The sequence below is a fragment of the Phaseolus vulgaris genome, chromosome 4 (genome assembly GCF_000499845.2).
Source record: "Phaseolus vulgaris cultivar G19833 chromosome 4, P. vulgaris v2.0, whole genome shotgun sequence".
NCBI lineage: Eukaryota > Viridiplantae > Streptophyta > Magnoliopsida > Fabales > Fabaceae > Phaseolus > Phaseolus vulgaris.
In genome coordinates this window covers 9,834,162-9,861,122 of record NC_023756.2, presented here as the reverse complement: position 1 = coordinate 9,861,122, position 26,961 = coordinate 9,834,162, and the positions used below count along the sequence as shown (strand labels likewise).

The following is a 26,961-nucleotide window of genomic DNA, read 5'->3' as shown; positions in this document are numbered from 1 at the left end:
AAAGCGTAAAAATAACATTTTTTTTTCAATATTGACTAGTTCCAACAATTTAGACAAATTCTCCATTGTAATTTTATGAAGAAGGGAAGTTTCTTCCTTCCTCTAATTGTAACTCCCCAATTAGATATTGAGGAATATGAAACTAAATCACGATTTTATAGTAATAAACGAAAAGCATCATGAAAGTAGCAAAAGTGCATAGACTTGGTTTTGTCTTCATGTAGTAATAGCATCCAAATCTAGGATGGTGCTAAGGTTCATAGGGTTCATGTAGGCTTTAGAACCTGACATGATTTCTTCCGCAATAAGTCTGTTGGCCTTTTCTGATGGATGGAATGCATCCCAAAATGCATACTCTCCTCTGTTAGAGCACAGGTTGGAGAGTGGTGTGCACAATCCAAGACCATTGTAAGGTCCTTGTCCACAACAAGCTACTTTTGCCGTAACAAATCCTACACAAATTAACACCACAAATCTTACTCTATTGCTTCATTATTTAAACAAATCATGCCAAGTAATTAGAAAAATAGTTGAGGTGAGTGATGTATTACCAAACTGTTGGGGGTTAGAAACGAAGTTGTTATGCATTTTTCCTGTGTTTGCAGCAATAAAAACGTCCTTTCCAAGTTTTCTGTTGAGTTGTAGTAACATTTGTTCCAGTTGTGGGTTAAACAATTCTGCAGCTCGTTGTAGTTCAGGAGCACATTGTCCATTTCTGCCACGTTGGGCCAATTCTGAAGGAACACAACCCAAAGGTCCTGTGCCTGTCACGAGAATTCTCCGAGGTCCAAGATCATATAGCCTCTGCAGCATTTATACATGACTATATGAGAGAAACAGTGATGAAAAGACATTATGTGATAACCCTTTTGTTCATTGAATAGGTTGTTGTTACCTGCAAAAGCTTTTGGTACTCAGAGATGAGATACTTCACATATTGAGGCAGTGGATATTGGCGAGACCTTGCTGAATTGGGCACCAGGAAGTAGTTGTTTACAAAATCATTGCCACCTGCTGTAATCAGAACTAGTGATTCATTCACTAAACTCTTTGCCTGTGAAGCTCCAATTAAAGCACTCACTCGGTTCTGGTACTCCTGAAAATATTCTAGCTGTCTATACATTCTGATCACGTTCACCTGCAAAATGTTTCATGCCATCAACTTTTTTAAACTTAAAACACCAATTTAAAAGTGCATGGGAAGCAATTAGGTGGGAAGAAATGAACTTACAAACTGAATTCCAGTGTCATTAAGGATTCCAATTCCAGCTGAAGCGAAATTGGCACCAACTAGGAGCTTATTTCCTGTTAATTCTGGACTCAAGTAAGGCAATGTAGACTCAGCACCAATTTTCTGACCTGGTCAACACACACCACATACTTAGATATATATAAATGAAACTTAAAATGATGAATGTGGGAAGAGAGAGATATGTAAACTGAACTGATAAGATCAGGAATGTTGTAGCCATTGGAGAAACGACCAGTTGGTCTATGAGTTGGAGCATAATCAATGCCATAAGGAGGGGCATCAGCACGTGCAGTGGTAGCCAAGTAATTGTTGTTTCCACTATCAACAAGTGAATCTCCAAACACAAAGAATGCCCTTGCCCTTGCTTCAGCACCACACACAATGCTTCCAATTACTATAACACAACTAAGAATGGCCAAAAGAGCAAAATTTGAATAGGATGTCATATTGAAAGGATCCTGTTGGAGTGAGTTAACTGAATGAAGAAGTTCTGGGTTATGGATGGAGAATTATGAGGAACTCCATGCTTTATATAACAAACCTTTCTCCTTTGATTGAACAGATCTTACTGGCTTTGGAGGTTGATTTATGGTGCTCTTTAATCAAAGTTGAATGATGTTTCTTCTTCTGCTTCCGAAATTGTTGGCATTGTGATCATAAACATAAATGCGATAGGTTTGATTCGTTGAAGTGCAAGCAGAAAACGGAAGGTGCTACCTACACGTTATTGTTTGGTAATCTATAACTTTTTCTAATCATTAATTTTACTGAAGACTTTGTCTTGTGATACTCAAATGGAGAAACTAAAACTAAGTAGTTGTAGTCTTAGGTATCATGTGAGGAATATTATTAATCAATGGAGACTTCTTATTCAAACAATAAATATGATGTGATGATAACAATTTTTGTTTTTGTTTTTTTTCAATGGGTATTTAAAATAAATGTAATCATACATGTTTGGTTTCTAGTTAAGAAATGCCATTATCTTTTGAAATGAGTATTTTTTTTTACTTTTATGATGGTTGATGGATATATCTCATTCAGATTGAGCCTTTCTTATATTGGTTTACTAATCCTATATATACGGTAACAAAAAAAGTTGCTAGAAAAAGCACAAATGTCGATTATGAATAGGTTGTCCCAACCTATATCTAGAAAGAAAAATAATATATAAAGTCTAAATATTAATGTGTGTTTCTTTCAACGGAAACACAGTTGGCGAAGACATATGCAAATGTGTAAGGGATATTGAAGAGTTGATTTGGGGGATATGGTGTTTTGAAGGTCCAAACGAAGATAGATGGAAAACTACACCTAAACATGAAGTAAAATACCATTTTGTTCTTAATTTTTCTGTGCATGGTTAGTTCTTTTTGTGGGTTTGTGTAATGTGATAAAATCTATGTATAATTTACATTGGGTAGCAAAATTGGGCCTTACTTTTTTGTTTTTCTGGTTTAGGCTCCCTGTTATTTCTGTTACACTTTTCTCTACAAATACTCCTCTATTTTTCTGTTTGTAACACACAACATATACACTTTATGAATTCAGTTGATACACGCTCTTATCCATTTTTCTCTGTTCTATTCCCTTTTCATCCTGTTTAGGGTTTTCTTATCTGCCGATTGGTTTTTTGGGTGATTGTTTTCCTCGTACCTTTACAAACGCTACCTAGGGTTCTTGCCACGATGTCGGTTGATCGTATTATGGTATTAGAACTCTTCAACTGAAGATCTCTTCTACGCACACTAAATCCCTTTTCTCTTCTTCTTTCTTGCTTTACAGTTCTTGTTTTTTTCTTGAAACCTTTCTTTGGTTCTTCTTTGCTGTAATGGCGGAAGAACGCCTCGATTCATCGTCTCAAGCCGATCCGGTGAGCAGTTATCTGTACCTTCATCCTAGCAAGAACCCCGTTGCATCGCTTGTCTCGCTGGTGTTGGACGTTTCCAACTTATCACTCTTGGAAGTGTTGTCTAAAGTCAAAACTGGTGTAGTGGGTGAACTTTTGAACTATTGGGATATCGAAAAGTTCAAGTAAAAATCACCCCAAAACAAAATGAACAGGTCTTCATTGTTGGGTATGAAGCCAGGACCAATTGGATTGGGCTGACTAGGTACCATGTTTAGTGAGTGGGCTTAATCATTGTGTCCCTTTTATAATCTCTATTTAAAAAGATCGTTGTACTTGTAATTAGTGTGCAACAGGATAGAATGAAAACCTAATAGTTGCCTGTGTGGATGTAGGTTGTCGTTGGCGACCGAACCACGTTAAATCTTGTCGTTTATTTTTCTGCAGTTGATTCGTGATTATGTGTGTTGCTTCTGCGTGTGTTTTTTCCCATCAAGTGGTATCAGAGCCTTGGTTCGTTTACACACCAGAGATCCGATCAGCAGAAATTAATCGATGAGACGTGAAAATTGCGGCTGCAGTAGCATCCCAAAGGTAGGGTTTCGCAGAAGCGGCAACAACGTCCCAAAGCTAGGGTTTTGCAGGGGCGGCAACGACATCCCAAAGTTAGGGTTGCATGTGCGTTCTGCAGGTGTGCTGGTCTGAGACAGCACGAAGTGCAGTGCGACAACGGTGACCAGCGACGGTGGTGGTGCGCGTCCTGGCAGCTACGGCCCAGTGCGGCGGAGCACCAGTGCATTGGGGACTGCGACTAGGCCTGTTGGTGAGTGATTTTGGGTGGTGCAATTTTTGTGTTCTTGATTTAAAAAATGAAAGATTGCCAAGATCTGAAATTAGTTGTACCGAGTATCTCGTCTAGTCACTTGAGATGGCAGAAGAAGGGAAGTTCCGAATTGAAAATTCGATGGTACAAATTTCAGTTGGTGGAAAATGCAAATTGAGGATTTGCAAGTTCAGTTACTGAGCACATCAATATGATCTTAGCCAGACTTACGTCAGTGGGCATTAAGTTCGATGATGAAGTTCAAGCTTTACTACTACTATTGTCTTTGTCTGACAGTTGGTCCGGAACAGTTACAACAGTTACTAGTTCAGCGGGATCAAATGGATTCACTTTTGAGAAGATTTGTGATCACATTCTTGGCGAGGATGTCCGAAGAAGGAGTTCTGGGGAATTATCTAGTGAATCGCTATATGTCATCAGAGGTAAGAAAAATATCAGAGATAGTGGGAGAAAGAACAAAAGAAGGAGTCAGTCAAAGACTTGGAATTGCTCAAGTGTAACATGTTGGAATAGCAAGGAGGTGGGACCTTTCAGGAATCAATGCCCAAATGATAAATAAGTCAACATTGCAGAAGACTTCGTGGACGAGGACCTTTTAGTCTGTTGCGCGGATAGCAGTGTGGATTCTTGGGTCATGGATTCTGAAGCATTGCAGAATCTAGTTACTGGAGATTTTGGAAAGGTAAGACTAGCGGACAACAGAACTCTTGATGTTACGGGCATGGGTGACATAGTGTTGAAGACACCAGTTGGTTTCTGAACTTTGAAGGATGTCAAAGTTGTTCCAAGCTTGAGGAAAAGTTTGATTTATGTTAGGCAGTTTGACGAACAGGGACATGAAGTGAAGTTCAGAAATCGGCAGTGGAAGGTCGTCAAGGGAAATCTTGTCATGGCCTGCGGAAGAAAGAGAGGTTCGTTGTGTATGGTCGGATTACCGTGTCTGAGGGAGTGACTATCCCAGTTCAGAAGATAAACAAAGTCCGGTTCACAGAATCTCGTGGGCAGAAGAGGGTTGTCTTTACAAGAGAGAAACCCAAAGCCATAGGTCAGATTCAGGATGAACGAGCACGGAAAGGTTCAGGTAGACTAGTCAGAGGTACTTGTGGCAATGGGAGCACGGGTTGTGCTTCAGCTGATGTTCCTAGACGACAGTGGGTTAGGAGAACCAGTATTCCAGCAGTTGAAACTTCTCCAGAAAATTTCTTGTTGAATATGGAGAGTGTTTGTTCTCACGTTGTTCCAGGATCCGGCAGTTACTGTAAGGTAGGAACAAAGAACGGGTCAGTGACTGACGTATTGAAACTCTGGGGAGTTTTAACGAAGTCTTCAAAATGATTAAGAAGGCTGGTGGCAACTAGAGGTGGAACGTTGAGTTCTATCGACAGATTACAGAAGTACATGTACACAGTTGAAGCGCAGGTGAACATTGTTCCGTGATTCAAGTGGGAGATTGTTGGGTATGAAGTCAGGACCAATTGGGTTGGGCTTACTAGGCACCATGTTTAGTGAGTGGGCTTAATCATTGTGTCCCTTTTATAATCTCTATTTAAAGAGATTATTGTACTTGTAATTGGTGTGCAACAGGATAGAATGAAAACCTAATAGTTGCCCGTGTGGATGTAGGTTGCAGTTGGCGACCGAAACACGTTAAATCTTGTGTCGTTTATTTTTTTGCAGTTGATTCGTGATTGTGTGTGTTGCTTCCACGTGCGTTTTTTCCCATCATTCAGCTTGGGGTAGAGTACTGCACTCAATTGGTCCCAAATCTCACTTTGACATTGCATGGGCCTAGTAAAAATAATTCTAATGTTATTACTTATGTTCAGTTTGTTACATGCAATTTAATTCAATTGTGCAAGATATATTGTTTGTAATTGTACAACTTTTATCAGGAACGCAAATATGGACGTCCCATTAAACTTAATGAATTATTTCTGGTCACTCACATGAAGAAGAGTGGTGGTTGGGTAAATTGTCATTCCAGTGAGACCTATGTAAGTTATTGCTTTAAATTGTTTTACATCATTTACATTTTTAACATAAATTCCTAACATTTACTACTCCAAATAATCGTCTAGGAAACTTACCATGAGTGGTTGAGGGTCAGTTAATCAAATAGTTCTGAAGGATCAATTTTTTATGTCCACTAGATAAATGTAGCAACAAAGCTTCAGTGTTGGAAATATGTTGTTGAAGGCATGAGTAGAGGTGGATTTTTTGGCACTGCGGACTTGGCTACTAGCATCTGCCATGGATTTTCATCCCTCACTCAACCCTCCTTATTAGTTTTTACCATTGATCACATGATTAGTTAGCTTAGAATGAATGACTTCGACAATAAAATCTAGAAGCATTTGAAACAACTAATGCAACAAATGAAATAATGCAGCAACTCAAAGATCTAATGGAACAATTGAAAGAGCTAACCTAGCAAATCAAAGGACTACATAGTTGAAAGACACATTCAAGTTGATGCAACAATAATTAGCTATATGATGATGGAACGAAAACTTAACGAAACTTCAATAAGTAAGATTCAAGTTCACCCCACTATGCTAAAGACTTTAATACTAGTCCCTTACTTGAAGTTCACTCACAATTTAAGTTTTTTATTATTTCATATTTGTTTTCATGTAAGTGTTGTATTTATTCTAATTAATCATTTTCATTGTCTTTCACAAGTACTTTTTAATTGACCCTTCACTTTGATTATTACTTGAAATGGGACACTTTTTTTCTTAATCCTGTAATTGGTTTATCTTTAGTTTCAAATAGTCTTTAGTCCTACTTTAAGTAATCAAACATTCTTGATTCCCAATTGAACTTATTTTTCTTAAACAATCTTACTTTGTGAATTTTTCATGCTATGTATACGGTACATTTTACTTCACTATTACTTGACTATCACCTCTTTAAAATGTGTTTTTTTAGAATTGAAATTATAAACTACACAAACACCTCCATTACTAAAATTCAATTTTCATTTCAAATTTAAAGTCATCAAGGTTATATAATTCTCATAATGCAATTGGAATTTCATTTCAAACTCAATTTTAGAACCTCTATATTGAAACTGTAACAACATTTTTATTTGGAATCCAATTGATTGGTTCTGTTATAATTGAATTTGAAATTAAAAACTCATATTGTATGAGTTGGATATGGAATTACAATTAAAATTATTGGATTTAGATTTAGAATTACAATTACCATTGACATTGGGTTTGAAATGACTTTGGGTGAGGAATTATAATTTATATAGACATGTTTCAAATTTACAAATTGATTGAAAGTGCTTCAAAACTGAAAACAATATGTTTTTATTCATCAACCTGAACGTTTGCTAACCATTTCTTCTTCTTCTACTTAACGTTGGCCTGACCGACTTTCTTTGTTAAAGTTTGTTTATAGCATTGGCAAGACTAATGCAACCTTTTTAATTAAAATATTTTATTTATTTAAAGTGTTTACTTTTACAATGTTAAATGTTTTTTCATATTTTATTTAATTATCTGTTAGGTTGATATTAATAGTGTCTCCTTCATAAATCTAAGATTCCACAGCTTCCACACTTGAACCGTGAACTTTTTAGCTTGTTAAGGCGTACGCTAATCAAATTTTAGCGTAAACTTATTTTTATTTGTCTCATTTTTTACCAACATTGAAGTCATTTATTATTGTAATGTAATATTAATAATATATCAATAAATATATATATATATATATATAATTGTCTTAATGATTTATATATTCATATTATTATATTATCATAAGAAGGTTATGGAATAGATGAATAGAAAATAGGAACAGAGTCAATATCATTCAAATATTGAATAGCACTTAACTAATATTTGAAAAGAAAAAGAAATACATCTTTTGTAAATGTTATAGGATGAGAAATGATTTTTTAACATGACGCTTTCATAATAATAAGAGTTTGTCATTTTCATAAATAATTAAATAAATGATTATCTAGTGATTATATTTAATATTAGTCAAGTAATATTTATTTCAAAAAGAAGCAAGATAAGAAGACTAGTAACAGATTATTTTAATTAATCTCATGACAAATGTTGAAAAAAATATTTCTCTCTGTTCGAATCATGACAATATCCATAAAAAGAGAAGATAATTAATTTAAAAGTATATTAATAAACTTAATACTAAATTAGAATATAAAATCAATAAATTTCCATATGGTTAGCATTATGAAGTATGGTTTTATATAACAACCACTTTAATAGTTTGGTGGAAAGTTAGAATGGTCTAATATGAAATATTTGTGACAGATTTAAAGACAGCCTTTGAAGTTGATGACTAATTGAGTCAAACAAAATTAAGTTTTGTAGCTGAGACTGCGGTGCGTTATTCATTATAGTACTTCCTATAATCACTTACTCTCTCACCCAACCACAAATCTCTTCAAAACATTATTATAACTATTTTTACTTATTCAAGACTCAACAAATATTATGAGAAACATTTCTCTTTCTGTCTATTTTCTTTAATCTAAATAATTCAACTTTTCATTTTTTTTATTCTTCTTTTACCTTCTTGCTTTCGCTCTTCAATTTAAATAAAGATAACATTATTTTATATTATTACGTTTCTGTCCCACAAATTTAAAATTTATCATTTATTTAAATTAATTTAAAAATTATTGGTTTTAGTCTTTTTTTTCCTCAATTTTACTTATATATATAATTAATAATTTCATTTTATTTATATATTGTATTTTTATTGGAAAATATTATATTAATAGTTTATTATTATTTTAATAATATTTACAGACAGTTTAAAATAAACTTTCAAAATTTAAAAACTAAAAAGATTAATTTTATATTTGAAGGAGCGAGATAAATTTAATATAAGGGATTGACAATATCTTTTACTTTTAAATTGAGTTTCAGAATAAGAAAATGTCAAAAGTTTAAAATAATTATGCAATAATCAACTTCCACTACAATGTAAAATAAAAATTAATTTTAGATACCAAAATAAGTAATTAGTTACTATATTGATTGAATTAGAGACTATTTTATAAACTAAAAAAAATATTGGTATCTAAAGTAATTTTTATTATTAATAAAAATTTATAAAGTAGTCTCTAAATTGGTATCTAACCATTACCTACTAAGATTTTATCTACTAATTACTTATATTCTAAACTAGTCTCTATTAGTCTTTTAGAAACTAATTTAGAATCTAAAATATTAGTAGCTAAACCCGTGGTACCTAATTTAGATATATCAATTTAGAAACTATTTTAGAAGGTTTTATTAATAATATAAACCATTTTAGATACCATTAATTTTTTAAGTCTCTAAAATAGTATATAATTTAGTTAATATAATGACTAATTATTTTTTTTCTAAATTTTGTTGTTATTTAATGATTTTTTTTAGTTATATTATATACTATCAAATTAATATTAAAACATACACCATTATAAATTAATAATCATAAATGTTAAAAATAACACATACTTTTTTTTTATAACTTTAACAATCAAAGTATACATAAAAAAAATTAAATCTAGTATATAATAATATTAAGATTTATGTTTCAAAAATACATAATAATTTTTTAATAAAAATATAGAATGGAAAATAAAATTATAAATAATTTATGTTATTTTCTAAGAAAAAATTAAATAATATTTCTTATTGTGAACTGAAATTTTCTTAATTTTTACATTTCTTTTTACGGATTCATTACAATTCTTTTCTAACTATTCCAGGGTAGATTTATGGTTAAAACAAATCAAATATTAAATGTTATTAGCTTGTTTTAAAGTTGGGTTAGGAACAATATAGGGAAGATTTGACACTAACCTTGTGCCATGTGTTTGCTTTTAATGAAACGTTGTGACTATTGCATATATAAATTTTAATGACACTTAAAAATAATATTTAAAGATGATTTTATTCTGGTAAAAGTAAGTCGATTTTAATGTCGATCATTATTATCGTCGATAAATGATGAGTTAACAATGGTTATTATACAAAGTTGTTGTGAAAAAACAAAATTAAGAACAAAATCCCTTTACGCTATTTTTAACGACAGTTCAAATTGTCAATTGTCGTTAAAAGAAGGTTATTTTTTTCTAGTGATTTTAAGGATGGTTAATGCATTGTTTCTCATTAATTTAAGTTTATATTGAATATTTTTGTTGAATTGTTGTCGTTTTTTAAATTTTTTTAAATTATGGTTATATATTGTTATTTTCAGATTTTGAATATGTAAAAAAAAATCCATGTGTTGTAAAATATCATAACTTAAATATAAAAAACTCAACAAAACATCATAACTTAAACTACAAATTGTATTTCAAAAAGTTCAACAATCAATTTAATGTCGTTCTAATCAGTCATCTAACATAAAGTGTTATACATGGTTACAAAATACTTTGTAATGTTGTTCTAACATACTTTAGTGCTTATGAGTCTAATCGTTGTGGTATCTTCTAATGATGATTGACGTCATACCTGTCGTTAAAAATATTCAATTAATTACAAAAATATTTTTAACGACGGTTCTTAGTCATCGTCGTGGTTTCATACTTTTTTGACTTTTTTAGAATGGTTCTTTTACAAACCGTCGTTGATGGCATAAGGTTCATTTAATTTGAAAATTGTCACCACCTTTTTTTCACGATGATTTTGTGTCAAATGTCGTTGGTCGTCGTTGGGATATTTTTTGTACTAGTGTGTGCCAAAACAGAAAAGTAAGAATGCATTGAGGTTGGATCAACTAATCTACGTGGAAAAAGAGGCAAGAAAAGGTGCTGAGACACTGAAATCACTCCCTCCCTCACATGTAGAGAAAGTAGTTGAAAGCCATGTAGGCAGTTGTGCATTTTCGCTTGCCCAACTTTGATCTTTGCATGGTTGCATGGTCATAGTGTTTTTTGCAGAGAAAACTCGATTACTTGTTTAAGATAATCAATACTACGTTTTTTTTTACATAATCAATTATTCCTTGAAACATCATCACACATAATCGATTATGGCTGAAAAATAAAGCATAATCGATTATCCATTGTAAACATCATAAGACATAATCGATTATGGCTGAAAAAAAGAGATAATCGATTATCACAGAACCTTAATCGATTATCTTCGTGCTCTTTTGTTTCCAATTGTGTTTTCATGATAAATTATCTATGAGTTAAGCATGTAAAAAATGATGATGTAGAATTTTTTTATTTTATTTCAGTGGTATGCATGTCAAAATTGGTGTTCAATGAATTGGAAATTTTGATTTTGTGTAAGTTAATATATGTGTTTAACAATGTGATTGTGTATTTAATTGATTTGTGTTATAGAATTGGTTTTAATAAATATATTGTTCATTTATATTTATATTTAAAATATGAAAGTTGAGTGTAACACCAAACCCTGATGCTTAAGCTAAATGTAGTTCAATTCCAAAAGCTAACCCTAACTCTAATCTTAATATCTAGCCTAAACATTGGCTCTAACCATAACCATATCTCTTACCTAAAAAGTAACCTTAACCCTAACCAAGCCCATAACCCTATCCATACCCTTTAACAGTGACCCAAACCCTAACCCTAACCATAAAACTAATGTTAACCCTTTATTTAAATATTTCTAAAGAGAAGGGTAAATTTGTAAACTTACATTTTAAACCTTTTAAAAAAATTAAAAATTCCTTCACAACCATCATATTAATCACAAACTTCAATAAACTCTCCTCACAAATTCACTCTACATACCTTAATCCAAACAACATCACTTTATTCACATGTTCATTTCAAATCACTCAAAATCCACTCCCTCTAATTCTCACACATCCCCTCCCTAATCCAAACACACCATAAGAGTGTGATTTTTAACAACAATTAAAAGAGAGTTTTATTAAAAGTTATATCATTCAATGATGGTTAGACTTGTTATTGTTAAAAGAGGTTACAATGATAATTTTAGATCCAACCATCGTGGTAACTTCTTTTAATAATGGCATGCTGATGTAAAATCGTCATCATGAAACACAGACAATAGAGGCAACTAATCATATGAACAAAGCGTGGTGACAACGAAAGTGGTAGTAGGTAATACAACAGACACAACGAGGGTTGCAAGTGTTTTGGCAGGGGCTAGATCAAGGATTATGACATGAAACATGAGTAGAGGCAATGCAAATAGTGACGAAGGGAGGACACGACAATTGATGGATGAAGATAGTAACAAGCTTCAAAATTCCAGTGATAGGAGACAAAAAGAAATGAAAACAAAGATATAAATTATAAGCACGCACAAATTTCAATATTTTGATGTAGAAAAAAAAAGGCAATGATGACAGGTCTAAAAAAAATTGTCATTGTTTTTAAATTGTTTGAATTTTAGTGAGGATTTTAAAAAAATTATATACCTTTACAAAATTATGCACTATGTCATTTTTACGATAATGACTCAAACTATGGTTAAAATGCATGTTACACTGACATTTCATATACTGAGACTAAGACACTACTTTTACTCTAATACCTTATAAGAATGGATTTAAGGTTTTTCTTTCTTAAATACTGCTAATCTCATTCATTCTTTATACAACTAATAGTAATTATAAATAAGACATAAGTATTCCATCAAGAATAGAAAAGTGTAGTATTAGTGGCCTCTTTATATTAATTAACTTAGAAGTGTTGGGCTATATAATTTTACCATTTTATAGAACTTACTTCCATGACCTTATACAACTCTGAATACAATTTGCCATTGATACAAAAGAAGTTTATCAATTTCATTAATTAGTACTAAAATATAACATTTTGTGTTCATGTTTTAAAATGTATGAGCAAGTTATATTTTCTTAGTTTTATTCATAGTTCTAGATGTTCATGCATATAGATTCTATCAAGTGATAGCTACATTATGAAATTGAAAGGATCTTGGATTTGCTTGTTGTGCTAATCATCAGTGGCAAAGTAACGATCATCAAACTCCCCTAAGCCAGGGATCACATGAGAATTCTCATTCAGTGAATCATCAATCTCTGATGTCACAAGTTTTAACAGTGGAAATCTCTCACAGACTGCATTTATTCCTTGTGGTGCCTGCATGATGCAATTTTGTTAATAACAATGCAAGGAAAATGCATGAACAAAAGGGTAAAGACAAGGAAGTAAAAAACCAGAGTGACTTACTGCTACTAAGTTTAGAAATATGATATTAGATTCTGGTACACCTTTCTTCAGAAGTAAAGAGATAGCTTTGACTGCAGAGTTTCCTGATAGTTATCACTATTAGACACTCCATGAAAATTGAAGTAGGCAACACTACACAACACAACTAGGATAGATACACTGCATATTGAGGTGGGTGTTCAGGTTTAAGACACTAAAACATTCAATTAACATCTTAATAAATTAATATTTTAATTATATTTACTTAATTTTTTTAACTTGAATATATATAAAGAGTTGTGAAGAAGATGTTATTTTTACTATAAAGGGTCTCAAAGCAACTTTATCCTTAAGTTTAGGTATGGAGATTACCTATAAAATCTGAAACCCACATAGTATGTTCCTAAAAATTTGAGAATGTTTAAATTTTGGGGTTAAACAATTTTATTTGGAGGTCTTGTGAATATTTTTGATTTGATAAAGAAATATAATAATAATAAATAAAATGCTAAGCTAAGTAAAAATAAATTTAAAAAAAATATATATTAATGGTTCAATAATTGTATTATAGGTTTATGTATGAAAGGGTATGAATCATGTATTTTTCCTAGAATAAGAAACATATTTGTTTGTTTTAAAGTCTTGATTTTAGTAAAGGATTTTAAAAAATGAGAGGACACAAAACTGCAGAAAATTGGTATGAGAGGACGCACGGATTATATGAGAGGACGTACGGATAGAGGACGCCTGAACTACCATGGAGGAAACGATATTGCACAAGATTACACAACTTTCTTCTTCTCGAATTTCCCAAGCGGGTTTGGAGAAATCGATATGCTGAAGATCTTCCAGAAATGGGCCAGAGTGAAAGAGGTTTTTATCTCACGAAGACTCAACAAAGGAGGTTTGGGTTCGTGAGTTTCTTCGGCGTTAGAAATGCAGGGCGGTTGAAGAAAGAGTTGGATCAGGTGTACATAGGGAGTAGGAAGCTCTATGTTAACATTCCAAAATATAAGAGAACTCATTCCGAATCACGCAGATTGGACACGAAGGTCTCAAGGGTTACTAACGCAGAGAAACAAACGGAACATAGGAAGCGATATCAGATCGTAGCTGAGCTTAGCGGAAAACAGAGTAGTCAGGAGATTTGGGTGGAGAAGAAGGGGCGAAGGTCCTACGCTGAAGCTGTTATGGGAGAACACTCGGAACAATGGAAGGGCCCGAGCATCACAACCCATTTCTCTGTTTTTCTGTGGAAGGAAAGAAGTGTTATTGGGAAGCTTAGAGACGCTATGGATCTTGACAGACTGGGGGAGGAAATAGTGAAAGGGGGAATGGGTATGCTCAGATTGAGGGCCATGGGGGACAACCTTATAATGCTTACTCCGAGAGAAGGGGAGAGTATGGAGGAGATTGTTAAACTAAATGGTGAATGTTTTTGCTAGCATAATGCCTTGGACTGTATCTAGTGGATCGAGTCACAAACTTGTGTGGGTAAGATGTTATGGTCTACCTCTGCCTTATTGGAATAGGGACTGCTTCGGAATTGTGACTCCATCGGCTTCGCTTATATACATTAACAAGGCGACTGAATCATGGGAGATGTTGGCATATGCACGACTCCAAGTTCGCATTTTGAAAGTTGATAGTGCGAGATTAGCGAAATGTGTGCAAATCAATAAACAGTTATGCAATATTTTTATTGAGGAGGAGGCACCACTGTGTAGTGAAGATAGTTATAAGATTAAAAGTGTTCCCTCAGAATCATCCGACAACGTTTCCCCTTCGGAAACCTATGTAGAAGAAACAGATTTTATAGCCAATAATGGTTTGGAGGAGTACCGGCTGTGGGAGGGGGAGGACTACTGGTCAAATGGGGCGAAAGAAGGACGGGAGGCAAAGGAAGAAGATGAACAATGTTCGCAAACGACAAAGCCGCTAACGACAAAACTACTTATTAGGGGTTACACTGCGAAAAATATGCGAGGGTTACACTACTTAATAGGAGTGGCATGGTTACGTGCATCCGCTACAAAACTTTTAGGAGAGGGGGGACTAAAGGCGAGAAGTATGTCTAATTCACCTTTACGAAGGAGAAAGAAAAAAGTTTTGTCTGAGTTAGGGGATTCGTCATCCAACCCGAGACGGTCAGCAAGGATTAGTGTGAGACTTCGGAAGGCTAATGCAACCTTGGTTCGCGGGGATGGTGTATCTATGGACTCAATTTCTGATAAGGACATCAATTTTTGCAACTCCCGCTGGTGTTCCTATCATGCTGCAGATGATCCTACCAATCTGTGGGACTCTGGAAAGCGTTTTGGGATAGCATGCCGAGGAGATGAAGATGAAGTCATAAATGAATATGTCAGAATGGAAGCAAGGGATGAAGATGTGGTGAAATGCGATAAGAAGGGTGACGAAAAAGGTGATTAATGATTATTGTGAATTTCAATATTAGAGGTATGGAGGGGAATATCAAAACAAGATATTTGAGACGTATCATAGGGAGTGAAGGAGCAAAATTCGTCTGTATTCAAGAAACTAAATCGAAGGAGTTTTCTGATGCTAATTGCTTTTCCTTGTGGGGGGATAACAATATTGGGTGGTTACATTTTGAAGGTGATAACGGAAGTGGTAGCATCCTGTCAATGTGGCATAAAGAGGCCTTCAGTTACGATAGTCATATCATGGGGAAGGGGTTCATTGTTGTGTTTGGAAATTATTCAAAAACCAACATAAGATGTGTAGTGGTAAATGTTTATGCTACATGTAATTTGAGTGATAAGAGGATACTATGGGAGGAGTTGTCTAATATTAAAGCGTCTTCACATGATATGGTATGGTGTATGTGTGGTGATTTTAATGTCATTAGAAACCGAGGTGAAAAGAAAGGAAGTAAGGTTAGGGTTGACCAAACAAGTGAGATGGACGGGTTTAATAGGTTCATTGATACAAATTTGCTGCTTGATGTACCTATTGTGGGTAAAAAATTCACATGGTTCAAATCTAATGGCTCGGCGAAAAGTAGACTGGATAGGGTGCTTGTTACGGAGGAGTGGTTGGATCAATGGCCTATGTGCAAACAGTATGTACAACGAAGGGAAGTATCTGACCATTGTGCTATTGTGGTCAAATCTATGGCTAAAGATTGGGGGCCTAAGCCTTTTCGAACAATCGATGCCTGGTTGTTGGAAAAAGGTTTTAGTGATATGCTGAAGGAAAAATGGTCCTCTTACAATGTCCAGGGGTGTGAATTCGTTAAGTGTAAAGAGAAGTTGAAGCGGATGAAGGGAGATCTAAAAGCATGGAATATGGATGTCTTTGGTAACATTCATTCTAAGAAGAGAGAGATTTTACAGGCAATTGCGGATTTTGATAACCAAGATTGTCTCAGTAACCTTACGGAAAGTGATAGGGCCAAGAGGTGTGAGTTGATTGGTTGTCTGAGGGATATTGATAAGAAGCTGGATTCTATTATGTGCCAAAAAGCTAGAGTAAACTGGCTTAGGTATGGGGATTCATGCACTAAGTTCTACCACTCGACTTTGAGGTGGAGACGTCTTAGAAATCAAGTAATAGGTGTGGAGGTAGGGGGTCAATGGTGTGAGGAACCTAGTATAGTCCGTTTGGAAGCGAAGAAGATCTTTGAGCAGAGGTTCAAAGCGACAAAAGATTTTGGAGTACGATTAGATGGGGTTGAGTTTAAATCCCTCTCAGAGGAAGACAATGTGAGTTTGATAGCTGGTTTTACTGAGGAAGAAATAAGGAATGCAGTGTGGCAGTGCGAAGGCACAAAGAGCCCAGGTCCTGATGGGTTCAATTTTAATTTCATTAAGGAGAGTTGGGATTTCATTAAAGAAGACATTGTGGCAGCGGTGTGTCTTTTTCATGAGAATGGTTGGATACCAAAGGGCTGTAACGCCTCATTCATAGCTTTGATTCCTAAAGTAAGGGATCCGTCCACTCTTGAGCAGTATAGGCCAATATCCCTGGTGGGTGCTGTGTATAAGATTATAGCAAAGGTGCTGGCGGAAAGGATTAAGAAAGTGCTACCGACTGTTATTGATGAAAGCCAATCGGCTTTCTTAAAGAATAGAGGAATTCTTGATAGTGTACTCCTGGCCAATGAAATGGTGGAGGATCTAAAGAGGGGTGGGAGGAGCGGTCTATGTTTAAAAGTTGACTTTGAAAAAGCGTATGATTCAGTAAGATGGGAGTTCCTTTATGATATGTTACAAAAGTTGGGGTTTCATAAGAGGTGGATTATGTGGATTCAGGGGTGTTTGGAAAGTGCCACGGTGTCAGTACTCGTAAATGGGAGTCCCACGGAAGAATTTAAACCGTCAAGGGGGCTAACGCAGGGTGACCCTTTAGCTCCATTTCTCTTTCTAGTGGTTGCTGAAGGCATGGCAGGGCTAGTAAGGCAAGCTGTGAAGGCTGAATTATTCAGGGGCCTTAAGATCGGAAGAAAGGAGATTGAATTGAGTCTTCTCCAGTTTGCAGATGACACCTTGTTTCTCTGTGAGAATTCTTTTGCCAATGTAGTCACTCTCAAGGCTATCCTTAGGGGTTTTGAACTGGCATTTGGCCTGAAGATCAATTTCCACAAGTCGAAGATAGCGGGTATCAATGTTCTCCAAAGAGATTTGGAGTGCTACGCAAAGACTTTGAATTGTGCACAAATGGGAACCCTGTTTACGTACCTGGGATTAGAAGTGGGGGGAAATCCAAGGAAGATGAAGTTTTGGGAGCCGGTTCTGAACAAGCTAAAATCGAGGCTTAGTGTATGGAAAGGGCGATTCTTGTCTATGGCTGGAAGAATATGCTTAATAAAATCTGTTCTCTGCTCTCCCGCTCTACTACCTGTCTCTTTTCAAAGCACCGAACTCGGTGTGCAAAAGTATCATCAGTATCCAAAGGAGGTTCCTATGGGGGTGGGGCAAGGAGAAGAGACCGATATCATGGGTAAACTGGAAAATCATATGTAAACCGAGGGAGGAAGGCGGTCTAGGAATAAAAGACATTCGAAATTTTAATGTAGCACTTCTAGCCAAGTGGAGATGGCGTTGTATTTCGAGTGAGAAAGGGAAATGGAAAGAATGCCTGGACTCTAAGTATGATCTGAAACATGGTGGTAACCATACACCTATGAGACTACAATCCTGGTGGTGGAAAGACCTTGGGAAGGTTTGTGGGGAGGGCGATGGAGATGGGTGGTTTCAAGAAGCTGTGGGGTGGAAAGTAGGAAGTGGTGATAAAGCAAGGTTTTGGGAGGATGTATGGATTGGAAATGTTAACTTAAAGACTTTGTTTCCTATACTGTATTCTGTGTCGTTGAACCAAGGTCAGAAGGTGGAGGAGGTAGGTATGTGGGATGACGCGAGTTGGAGGTGGTGTTTAAGGTGGAGGTGTGCAAGATTTGAGTGGGAAGTCCCGATGGAAGAGGAGCTCGGTATGCACTTGTCTAGAGCCATCATCATTAAGGATGTAAAGGTATATACAGGTTTGGACATGTGATGAATCTGGATGTTATAATGTGAGTTATGCTTATGAGTGCCTTGATAAACTTGATAGAGGACCACACTATGATGCCTTCTAGCTTTTATGGAAGGCTAAGGCGTTCCCTAACGTGTTAATCACAACATGGAGGGTTTTGTTGGGCAAAATGCCAACTAGGGCGTCTTTGGGCAGGAGAGGAGTTGTGTTAAACACACTAGTGTGTCTGTTGTGTCAGACAAAGGAGGAATCATGTCAGCATCTGTTTTTGGAATGTAATATTGCACTACATGTATGGGCTTTGTGCTTCAGATGGATTGGGTTATTGTTTGTCCAAAATAATGACATTATGGCCCACTTTGTGAGTTTTCACCTGATACAGAGCAGTAATATACAAAATGAGGTTTGGAAAGGAGTGTGGGCAATCATAGTTCAGTGCTTATGAGAGCATAGAAACTTAGTGGTGTTCAATCAAGGAGTAGCTGATGCGGAAGAAGTGTTTCATAATGTCCAACTCAAATCGTGGTTATGGCTGAAAAATAAGGCACAACATTTCAACTATTCTTTTGCTGAATGGGTGATGAACCCTCTGGTGTGCATCACCAGTTGCAAATGAGTAAGGTTGAAGACATTTATTCTGCAGTGAAGGTATCAGGGGAAGGGGAAGAGCTGGCTGAATGCAGTTTTTGGGGCAGGCTTACATTCGAAGGAATGAGTGTTTAAGACCACATTATGAATATGTGAAGCATTGGATGCTCGTGTGGTTTGACAGAGTAGTTGAAATGTTGGATGCAGGGAAACAATACATTGGCATAGGTTCTCTGGCAAATGTGCTACGGAAATGGATTTATTACAACCTGCAGGGATTGTGGTTCATGCCAGGAGTGAGGTGGACTGGTGCTGGAGGGTCTAATGCCTGGCTGTTTGTCATGTTTCTGTGTGGATGCCACTGCAGACTCAACATGGCTCATTGCTCTTCAAAGTAGAGATATAGTTGCCACTGCAAAAATAGGTTCAGGAAAAACCATGGGATATTTAATTCTTGCATTTATTCACTTCAAGCGCTGTGGTAATAACTCCAAAATGGGTCCCACTGCATTGGTTCTTTCACCAACAAGAGAGTTGGCAACACAAGTACAAGGTGAGGCTGTGAAGTTTGGAAACTTCTTGCGCATGTTTGTATGGAGGAGCACCGAAGGGTCCTCAACCCAAAGACACTAACCGTGGAGCTGATATTGTAGTAGCCACACCGGCATGAAATAACTGTGACCGGAGACAACATGCCTCCACCCCTTGCACCATTTGGGTCTACAGGCTATCCACTCAAGCAGATTCTAAAATGGAGATGTCTGTGGAGAGTGAGAGGTGTGCACGGTTTGGCTTATGGCACTGCATGGTTTGGCTCTTAAGTGTGGCATTACAATCTTTTGTGTAGTGATGGTTTTTGTTGTCATGAGTACTGTTGCTGGTTTTTGTTTGGGGATCTTTACGCAGGAATTTATATTTTGGAGCAGTTGTGAATGGTCTTGGCTGGTTCATTTGGGTTAGGTGTAGACATAGCTGATTCAGCAAGTTGGTGTGGAGTTATGGGGCTGTTTTCCACTTTGAGGTCTCAGCTCATTATAAAAGTTTAGGTTTGGATACTTTATAGACAGGTTTTACAGCTTTGAGTGGTTTCTTCTCTAGCTAGTAGATTGAAAGTGGGTGATTGTATAAGGATTGAGATACCCCTGAAGTATCCCCTTTAATTTATTTAATTCTTTGCTGATAAAAAAAAAATTAGGATATATTATCAATTATCACTTAATAAAATTGATTATCCATAAGCAATTAAGTAGTCAAATAATATCTTTGATAAAAAATCAAATATCTAATTAATTATCTTATCGTTATTTTAAAACATACATGCACACTTAATATATTATTTGATAAATAAAATATTCCCAAGATGTCCATTTAATCCATTAAGGTATTGGTGTTGTGTTTCTAAAAGAAACAAAGAACAAAACAATCGATTACTCTTAAATATAATTGATTAAGTGTTCTCAAATTTCTTTCCTATAAATTATTTTCAGTTGTCATTAAAAAATAACAACTACTTTTTCTTAATCAGCAAATAACAACTACTTTTGATATTACTCATTATATTCTTTAATAAATACTTAAAAAAATTAGAAAAAACAATCTCATTATAATATTCTCTTACTTTTTATTCAATAAAAAGGAAAAGGGTGTTTCTTCTCGTACCTTATCAAAATTCTTTCTGCATCCATCAATTTTTAAAACATTATTTTATCCTTATTTTAAATAACTTCCAAATTATCTTTTCCAGAAGTTTTTTAAATATACATTACAAAATTCAACAAATATATTTCTGGAAAACATTTTATAGAAAAGAATTTTTTGAGTAAATTTTCCAGAACGTATATAATGTTGAAACCACTAAGAAGAGGATCTTGCAGGATATTGAAGATCTAGATCGTCAAGATTGCAATGGTGTCTTAATGGAAAGTGAGAGATTGAAAAGGCTTGATTTGGTAAGTTGCTTGAAGGAAACTGATAAAAAGCTCGAATCTCTTTTTCGCCAAAAGGCCAGAGTAAGCTGGTTCAAGAATGGGGACACCTGCACGAAATTCTTCCACTCTTCCTTGAGATGGAGAAGAAATAGGAAGGAAGTTAAGGGTGTTAAGGTTGGGGGCTTGTGGTGTGAGGAACCTAGTACATTACGTCTAGAAGCGAAGAAGTTGTTTGATAGCAGATTTAAAGCGACAAAAGATCTAGGTGTAAGGTTGGATGCGGTTGAGTTCAAGTCATTATCACTGGATGATAACTTGAGTTTGCTAGATGGGTTCACTAAAAAAGAAATTAGGGATGCGGTGTGGCAATGTGAAGGTTTAAAAAGTCCCGGACCCGATGGGTTCAATTTCAACTTCCTAAAGAATAGCTGGGAGTTCTTAAAGGATGAGTTTGTGGCAATGATGGGCCTTTTTCATTAAACAGGCTGTATACCGAAGGGTTGCAATGCGTCATTCATAGCATTAGTACCTAAAGTTAGGAACCATGTTCACCTTGATCAGTATAGACCCATTTCCTTAGTATGAGCCATATACAAAATTATCTCCAAGGTGTTGGCTGGAAGGATAAAGAATGTACTGCCCAAGATTATTGACGAGTGTCAATGGCATTCTTGAAGGATAGAGGGATTCTTGACAGTGTGCTTATGGCTAATGAAGTGGTAGAGGATCTAAGAAGGGGTGGGAAAAGTGGTTTGTGCCCTAAGGTGGATTTTTAAAAGGCCTACGACTCGATCAGATGGGAGTTTCTCTATGACATGTTACATAAGCTGGGCTTCCACAGTAAATGGATTATATGGATCCGAGGCTGTTTGGAAAGTGCCAATGTCTCAGTGCTTGTAAATGGGAGTTCGACGAAGGAATTCAAACCAAAAAGAGGGTTGAGGTAGGAAGACCCATTAGCTCCTTTCCTCTTTCTAGTAGTAGCTGAAGGTTTGGCCGGGATTGTAAGGCAAGCTATAAAGGCTAATATCATCTTTGGTCTTAAGTTCGGTAGAAAAGAGATTGAGATATGCATTCTCCAATTCGCAGATGACACACTGTTTTTATGTGAGGACTTCTTTAATAATGTGGCAACCCTAAAGGCTATCCTTAGGGATTTTGAGTTAGCCTCAGGCTACAAGTAAGGGGGCCTAGAAGGAATTAAAGCATAGAGGAGGGAGGAGGAAGTTGCTAGAGTAATTGATGTCAGTAAGTTTGAGTGATGCTAATTATTGGAAGCAGAACAAGTGGTTATGCAGGTTACTCACTCAATTCGTGCTCTTCATGTCCTGCTTGGCTGAGCCAAACGGGTTTGGTGTAGTGAAAAAGCGAAAGAGTCAGGCATGTACATTGTTTCTGGTTACGGTTGAGTAAGTTTAAACCAGCTGGAGCTCATGTGGAGATTCTCATATCTGCAGACCTGCCTGTAAGTGTGTGATGTTGGGATGTCAAGATCCAACTTATATAGCAGTTGTCTTTGTTGATGCAGGGGAGGAAACGTTAAAGTGGTTGCTGGGTTGCTGGCCTGGTTTTGGCACACTTTGTTTTCTTGAGCGCAGGGTTGTATGGTTTTCAGTGGAGTTGTGCTGCAACCATGTCAGAGGTTCTTAGTAGAGGTTGCAGCTGTGATCCCTTGTTGAGGCGTTCTGTGGGAGGATAGACACTCGTTTGTGTAGTAAGTGATGGGTTTGTTTTAGGCTGAACATGGTATAGATCTCTGTTCTTAGTAGGAGTAGCTCCTCTTTCAATTTTCTACTGGTTTGGTTTTGCTTTTTTCATAGATAGCATGACCTTATATCACCCCCTCGTTAGCCTATGAAAGGTATAGGTAGAGTTTTGGGCAGGGAGGGAAGTTGTTACCTTCTTTTTCCAGCCATCTTGCATTTAGGTTTGGGACTTTGCTGGTTTTCTGCAGAACCAGGTTTTGGATCTAGGTTCTTTTTCTTTTCTTGTTTAAGCTTCTAAGTTAGTGGTGGGGCACTGAACTATGCTTTGCCTGTTGTATGCTTAAACTAGGAGCGTTCTTATGCATAAGGGTTGAGACACCCTAAAGTGTCTCATTTTTATTCTATTAATTCATTGCTGATAAAAAATAATGTTTTGGAATATATTTTTCGGAATACTTTTCCAAAGTATATGTTCTAGAAAAAACTTTTCAGAATGAAGACGAATTAGATAAGACATTTGATTATTTCTGGAGGTGCAGGAAAAACTTTGATCGGGTGCGGAACAAAACACCAAAAATAAAATTGTAAAGCCCATTCAAAATATAATAAACATTTTTTATTCTAATTTATTTCTTTATTTTGTTACTATCATATAGACATTTTTTTTCATTGCATCATTGCACCATTATATTATTGTATTCGTGCTTTTATGTGTTACCATTGATGTAGTGAGTACAGAGCTATGAGGCTCGGACACGCCTCTTAGATGGTGTGTCCGTGTCGGACACACGTATCGGATATTGATATTCGTACGACTCGTATCGGTGTACTGTCCAATTCAAACACAGTTCTAACAATTCTACCATGGTTCTAACACAGTTTTAAAAAGGAGAAATACATTAATTTTCTAAAAACTCAAATATATTGTATAAATTTTTATTATGATTATAAAAATAAGGAACACATCCTTTTGAACTAGCCATGAGAAACATTTTTCTGCTACCAAAAAAACCTGAAATATACTTGTGCACATAAATCTTTATTGTCAATTTATATAATTCATAATTATATAATATATAGATCTGTGTCTCTGTGTCCTACATTTTAGATATTATACGTATCTTTGTGTCCGTATTCGTGTCGTATCAGTGTCTGTGTCAGTGTTTATGCTACATAAGTACAAAGTATTGAATAAGGTGGCAAGTGAATTGTAAATTTATTTGTTTTTATTTTGGAGGTTCCATGGCCTTAAACTTAAGGCAATTTGTATTTTGTATAGGATGTTAAACCCTCCAAAATTCAAGCTATGGTTCCCATCCCCTCATCATTATAGACCTTCACATACTTTTGTGCACTATACTCTATTACATGTATGCTTCCGCTACAGACCTTCACAATGAACTTCTAATGTTGATAATTTTCATTAGACCTTGGAAGGTCAAAATGCTTTTATTCAATTAAAAGGACAATGACATGAGGTCCTTGCTCTGGCTCTTCCAAATATCTCATTGCCATTTATTTAGGAAAAAAATGCATTTAAACTAGACATGGGAGTTTTGTTATGCTCAAAGGCTATCTTATAGCTTATTTAAGTAAGAAATGCTTCTTCTTTTCTCCTTCAAGCTTCCACATATATTTGAGAACTCCACACCATCACTACGAAGTTAAGAAATGTGAATTCTATCTCTTGACTCAACATTTTATTATCCTCACAAATTACAAAAGTATGAAAGATTTGATGCCTTAGATTATCTAGACCCTAAAACATTAGGTTTATCTTTCCAAGTTGTTAGGTAAGAATTACAAAATTCAATATATAACTATTAATGATTTGTCCTACAACCTTTATGAAGACTATGAGCTTTGTATGATTTTATCTGTACCAAATTTCTTCTCCTTAGATGATTTCTAAAAGTCCTTGTTGACTTTCTACATTTTTTTCATAAGGTTTAATTTAACCTTAAGAACCATGTTGATTATGTTGATCAAGAGTGATCAAAGGCTTTGAAGAATTCAAATCCAAGTGTTTGATGCAAGGCTGGAGTTGCTACTGTATTTAGGATAGGATTTGGGTATTTTATTTGTGTAATCCACTCTTTGTTGAATCTAAAGCTAAAGTGTTTTTAAAATCTTTTAAGATCAAAGTGTTTTTGAAAAGGTAGAAAACTGCTTTGGTTGGTTGACTTGCTGTCAAACCAAAACAATCGATTGTTTGTTTGAAAATCCTAACATAATTCTGTTTTGTTAGTTGAGTGTGCTTTAAATGATTTTCAACTGAATACGCTCCTGTATTAAATGGTTTGAACAATCTTTGAAAGCTATAAATAGTTTGTTTATGTTTTATAACAAACAAGAAAAACATATTTGAGTTTTTCAGTTGTGAAAGATTGCTTTCAAGTTTTGAACATTCACTTTTCAGCTTTGGTTTTCTCAAGAGAGAGTAGAATAGGATTACATTTGTATTGATTTCAGATTATTCTGTAAACAAGTGTAATTCGTTCTGAATTCTTTGTAATTCCTGGTGTTGTAGCCAAGGAGTGTTGTGTGCTCTTGAGGTTGTCAAGATCAACATTCTTGGTGTGTGTTGTGCCAAAGGAAGTGTGTTTCTTGAAGGGTTCAAGGTCATTTCTTTGGTGGTTTTGTGTGTAATCTGTATTGATTGCTTAATGGATTGCCCAGTGGCTTCTGGGGACTGGATGTAGCTCTTGGTTTAAGAGTGAACCAGTATAAATTGTTTGTCTATCTCTTTCTTCCCTTAAACTCATTTAAATTCAGTTGTTATTGCTTTGCTGGTAGAAACAACCGATTGTTTCGAAGAAACAACTGATTGTTTTTCCGGTGCTTTGCTATTTTGTGCTTTATATCTTGGCTACCTGAATTTCTGATTGAGTTTCATACAAAGGATTTTGTTCTAGCTGAAAAAGTTTTCAAAACCCCCTTTAAACAATTCACTTCCCCTCTCGTTTAAGGCCACATATTCTAACAAATTAAAGTATTCAAAATGGTTTGATTCTTTTCAAGTTTTCCAGCTAAATAAAGACTCGGCAAAATCATGAAAGTATAGCCTGTAATGGACCATTTAGTGTCCAAGTCAACGACAAAATCAAAGTCAAAGAGTCTTTCTAAAGTTACATTGTGAATCACCCTTAAAGAGAATTTTAATGTCCTCATTTCCCTTTGAGGTATATCAGGATCAACATCATGACTTGACAATGCTCATTCCCAATTTCTCACATACTCACCAAACTAACAACTTGGGAAATGTATGATCTAATGTATACAATCGTATACATAAAACTCTCCACTGCACTAACATAAGGAACACATGACATGTATTCCTTCTCCTCATCAATTTTAACGGTATTAATCTTTGAAATATATAAAGACTTTGTAAAATGTGTGCTTGCAAATTTTGATCGTTTCATCCAAAAACTTTTCAACATCTTTTCGATGTGATTTATTTGACAAAAAAAAAAGAGCTTCTTTTGAACTCGCCCCTCTTGATCTTCATTCTCAAAATAGCATCTGCTGCAACCATATCCTGCATCTCAAATTCACTACCTAGTATGAACTTCAACCTTCTAATCCCTACCCCAATTTGAGATGCAATCAACATATCATATACTCGCAACATAGGTAGAAAAACCCACAATTATAGACACATGGATCATAGGGACTTCTATTTTACCCTTAAGAGACAACAAACTAATTAAACCTCTTACACTATTGCCTATGATTTTTGAATTCATAGAACAATCTTATTAGTTTTCATACATAATCCTCTTTACCTTGTACCTCAAAGCCTTCCGGTTAACATATAAATAATTTCTCCTCCGAGTGGCCATAGAGGAAAGTCATCTTCACGTCCAACTATTCAAGCTCCATATCTTCACTTGCTAAAGTAAGCAAGACCTTGATAGACATGTTCTTAGAAACCAAATATAATATTGCATTACAATCAACACCTTCCTTTTGATTTTAGCCCATAGCTATGAAACGAGCTTCAAATAAGATAAAAGTTGATGTAGACATGATATCAAATGCTTTATTGTTAGTACTTTTTCCTAATGTAAATGCTTCAACAAATGTACTACTATCAGACATTATTCTCAATAGGAGAATTACCACACACTCTTCCATTAGATTC

General features: G+C 35.3%; 2 protein-coding genes across 2 annotated transcripts in view; both read right to left on the bottom strand.

The window, feature by feature from the left end:
* Positions 1 to 1,946, bottom strand: LOC137837221 (GDSL esterase/lipase At5g33370-like). The gene is made up of 5 exons (XM_068646156.1): positions 1,446 to 1,946; positions 1,232 to 1,359; positions 896 to 1,138; positions 552 to 804; positions 1 to 452 (listed from the first exon to the last, which is right to left on the bottom strand). The coding sequence occupies exons 1-5, from the start codon at positions 1,696 to 1,698 to the stop codon at positions 217 to 219; spliced, it is 1,113 nt and encodes a 370-aa protein (XP_068502257.1). The 5' UTR covers positions 1,699 to 1,946; the 3' UTR covers positions 1 to 216.
* Positions 1,947 to 12,774: 10,828 nt separating this feature from the next.
* The window catches only part of LOC137836424 (uridine kinase-like protein 5), a 30,223-nt gene continuing 16,036 nt past the window's right edge, over positions 12,775 to 26,961 (bottom strand). Inside the window, exons 13-14 of the mRNA XM_068645143.1 lie at positions 13,118 to 13,200; positions 12,775 to 13,027 (exon numbers count right to left, since the gene is read on the bottom strand). Of these exons, the coding sequence (XP_068501244.1) occupies positions 12,881 to 13,027; positions 13,118 to 13,200 (230 nt within the window). The 3' untranslated portion in view covers positions 12,775 to 12,880. The remainder of the gene's footprint in view (positions 13,028 to 13,117; positions 13,201 to 26,961) is intronic.